The 3820-nt window shown below is 53.6% G+C and overlaps 1 protein-coding gene across 1 annotated transcript; it reads right to left on the bottom strand.

Moving 5' to 3' along the window:
* Nucleotides 1-297: 297 nt before the first annotated feature.
* On the bottom strand, nucleotides 298-978 carry Ppy (pancreatic polypeptide). The gene is made up of 3 exons (XM_027947166.2): nucleotides 788-978; nucleotides 486-557; nucleotides 298-322 (listed from the first exon to the last, which is right to left on the bottom strand). Exons 1-3 carry the CDS (start codon nucleotides 976-978, stop codon nucleotides 298-300), a joined length of 288 nt encoding a protein of 95 aa, XP_027802967.1.
* Between the last annotated feature and the right edge of the window lie 2842 nt (nucleotides 979-3820).

Raw genomic sequence — 3820 nt, 5'->3', positions numbered from 1 at the left:
CGGCCACTGACCTTAGGGGAGTCCCTGCCTGCCCTGGGCCACAATTTGTCCCTCTATGAAGTGAAGCAGAGAGCTGAGTGGGCCTGGACATTACAACAGCCCCTTTCCCCCTTCTCCCCGCTCTCCACCTGTCCCCTGCCCCCATCAGGGGCCCACAGAGACACAGAAAGAAGCTATGACATTGACTTGCTTTATTGAGCCTATGTAGGAGCAGGGAGCAATCTGTGGCCAGAGCCATGGGTGCAGAGGAGAGCTGGGTCGGCACTGCCCTGGAACTGTAGAAGGCAGGAGGTGGCATTACAAGTCCATCGGGCTCAGCTCCCTGTGAAGAGAGGGCAGAACTGGTGGTGTGGGGCCAGTTCTTGTGCCCTTAGGAGGACTGCTCTGGGCCCCGTCTTCCCCACCATCACCCTCACCTGCCCCTTTTCACCCCACTTCCACTTACCCCAGAGAGCTGAGTAGATGGGCAGGGGATCAAATCCTACCTGGAGGCTGCTGCGTGGGGGGAGTCCCATTCCAAGAAGTCCAGAGTGTCCTCCTTATCTCTTTTCCCATACCTGGGAGGGAAGGGGCAGCTGGGGCAAGCACCATGCCAGGTGCCAGCTCACCCGCCTCAGACGTCCCCTCAGGCACCACCCTACCCTGGACATGGCTCAAACCTGTTCTACAGAGATGCTGTTTCCCAAGAGCAGGCATGGAGGGGGCTGGGGACAGGGGTGGGAATGGGGATAGGGCTATGGCCAGCGCCCTGAGATCCAGGATCTCTCTCCCTTTCTCTAGTACACACCTAGGCCTGGTCAGCATGTTGATATATCTGCGGAGCTCAGCTGCATACTGGGCCATCTGCTCTGGCGTAGCATTGTCCCCGGGGTACACTGGCTCCAGTGGCGCTCCCCAGGCACCCAGCAGCGGCCGCAGCAACAGAGCCACACAGGTGGACAGGAGCAGCAGGGAGAGGCAGCGGTGTACAGCAGCCATCTGCAGAGCAAGGGTCAGGGAGATGGAGGCAGAATGGAAGCCAGTGTGCAGACCTGGCTATGCATGGGAAGAAGGGCCTGCCTGCCCAGCCATCACCCATTACTTAAAGCGAATCTTGGAGACAAGGGACAGAACAATGGGTCACCAGCACCTACCACTGACCTCTTTCTAGACACTGCCCTGGAGAGCAAAGACACTTGCTCCCCCCAGCTGTGATTAACTTGGTAGCTAGAGCTCAGAGGCCTTAACAAAGCAAAATAATTTAGCAGACAAGGTCCCGGGGATATGAGGGTAAATGGGGTAGAGAGGACACACATGATATACAGAGCCTGGTGGCTCTTAGGATGCATAAATGGGATAGGAACTCAAGGGGGGTTGCTTATAGAAAGTAGACTCCAACTTACACACAAGTCAAGGGGACATGAAATGAATTTGTGAGGCAAAGGACAGAAATCAGGGTCTAAACTTCCTCTGCTGGTTTATCCAGATGTAGAGCACACCCAAGGAGTACCTTAGGTCTCTCAAGGCCCCCTCACCTAGAAAACACCAACTCCTTCCAAGACCAGAGACCCAAGGAGCCTCCCAGAGCCCAGGCCAGACTGAGCCCACTTACCCTGAGTCCTGAGCAAGGGGCCTTGGATGGAAGCAGTCACCTGCCTCAAGCTGGATGGGTCCCCCTGCTCTCAGCTGTGCCCCTTTATAGTCCTCAGCCCCCCAGAGTCCCCGCCTCTTTTCAGTCTCACTCCCCAGCCCTCACCCCCTCCTCTCACTGTCTCCCTGGTACCTGCAACGCCAGCAGGGAGCCAGGGACAGGAGGGGGCCAGGGCAACATTCTGCGAGCCAGACTAGCAGCATAACAGATGAAACTGGGTCATGATGGATGTCTCCTGTGGGCCCCCATTCCCGATGTCCCCTTCCTTTTGGGTATCACAGGAGGCTTGACTCAGGCAAGACAAGGTTTGGGGTCTTGCGCAACTGAAAGATTATGTCCCAGGTCTTGGAACACTGCCTGCAGCCTCCCCAAAGTGAACCCAAGTGATCAAACAGCTTCCCTCAGGGTGCAAGGTTGAGGCCACGGCTCCAAATTGCAGGGAAGAAGGAGGGAAACTCAGGCCTCCTTTCCAGTGTGCCGCCAGAATGAAGTGAGAACAGGGAAGGAACCTGGGCTCCTCAGGCAATGTGGACAGGAGTGGGGACCCAGATGTGGAGAAACCCATTTGGTTTCTCCAAATAGTCCGCAGAATGAGAACTGATGTGAAATGAGGGGTGGGGTGTCAGTTTCTGGAGCCCCATCTCCTCTCCCATCTCAGAGTTTCACCCCAGGGCAGTGCTAAAAATCAGCCTCACTTAGAAAGTCTCAAAATGTCCAAAGTGCTCCCAGTTCAGTCACCAAACTGAATCCCTACAACAATCTATATTACAGACTCAGAAACTGAAATCTGCTCTGAGATATTAAGTAATTGGCCCCAAACCACACAGAAAGTCTGAGGAGAAGCAAGGTTTGAAAAAAAAAAAAATCCATCTCCAAAATTTGACCTGTTTTCTAACTGGAACTGTCAGAGTATTGCTATCATGTCCTGCTTTGTCTGAGAAATGGAGGGACCCACAGAGGTGAAGGCACTTTCTCAAGATCTCCTTGCTGCCTAGGTCTCAGTTTCTGCCTTTGATGCCTATCCCCCCACTGGGTCTTTCTCCTGCTCAGTGTCCTTTTCCCAACTTTGGACCCCTCCCCAGCTCAAGCCAAGGACAAGTACTGGCTGAGTCCACATTGAGGGCTGAGAAGGAGATTCTGAGATTCTGCTGTCCCAGATCAGGACACCAAAAAATGTCAGGGTGGAGTGGGGAGGGGAGAAGTTGTTCAGGTCCAGGGAAAACTGGAGGTGAAACCCAGGGATCTGGCATCATAGACTTAGAGGTGAACAGCTGGACCACAATCCTGCCTCATGCCATTGGCTAGCTGGGTGAGCCTGGCTGCAAAATTCCTTTAGCCTCTCTGAGCTTCTATTTTCATCTAGGTAAAATGTGCCTTATCATATCCATCATCTCAAGATAGGAAGGAAAAAAGAAGCTCAGTAACCATCAGTGTCCTGACTGGCTCCTCTCAATTCTGATTCCTGAAGAACAATGATGCCTAACCAGATAGCCTACATTTCACAAGGCAAATATGGAGGTCCTTCCACCTTAGCAAGCCTGGACCCTCCTCTGGCCTGGGTTTTCCACTTCACAAAACAAGGATAGTCAATGGGTAGCTGGTCCCAGACATTGCCTTTGAAGGGTAGAGACTGCTGAATACCACCAGGGGGTGCTGGGCCCCAGCCCTGGTTGAAAGGGTCTGGGCTCCCTCAGGCCAGTAGTCTGGTGGGACCTGTTCTGGCCACTCACCATGTCAGAAGCCAGTGGATCTGGGGATTGACTCTGGTGACTGGGCCATTCATAATTCTGTCCTGTCACAGATGTAACCAGCTTTGTTAGAAATAATAGCTCTCCACAAATGTCAACCAAGCTTTCATTTTTCTCCTTTGCAAACAAAAATTACAAGGTCCCCTAAGGGATGTTGTGACAATCCAGGAGGAAGGGACAGTGGCTGTAATAGCATGGTCATGTCCAGAACAGAGAAAGCTTGTCTTCGTGTGTGTTCCCACAGAGCTTGCATGGAGCCTCTTGGGAAGCCACCCAACACTCCCCTGCAAAGACAGGATGAAGGCGCCAGTGGCCCCCTTTCCCACTGCCCAACCCCATGTCCTCTGGGCAGGGAGAATAACCCAGGAGCAGTGTGGGGGACGGAGGGAGTGCTGTGATGATGAGACCAGGAGAGGAACACCTCAGGGATCTCAGGGCGAAT

The sequence above is a fragment of the Marmota flaviventris genome, chromosome 17, assembly GCF_047511675.1.
Source record: "Marmota flaviventris isolate mMarFla1 chromosome 17, mMarFla1.hap1, whole genome shotgun sequence".
Lineage (NCBI taxonomy): Eukaryota > Metazoa > Chordata > Mammalia > Rodentia > Sciuridae > Marmota > Marmota flaviventris.
The sequence above is the reverse complement of the archived record's forward strand: the minus strand, read 5'-3'. Positions and strand labels throughout refer to the sequence as shown.

Coding starts and splice junctions, on each gene's coding strand:
- Ppy (XM_027947166.2), bottom strand. CDS start 978: ATGGCTGCTGTACACCGCTGCCTCTCCCTGCTGCTCCTGTCCACCTGT. Junction 558..787: donor AACATGCTGACCAGGCCTAG/GTGTGTACTAGA, acceptor CTTCCCTCCCAG/GTATGGGAAAAGAGATAAGG. Junction 323..485: donor CCCCACGCAGCAGCCTCCAG/GTAGGATTTGAT, acceptor CTCTCTTCACAG/GGAGCTGAGCCCGATGGACT.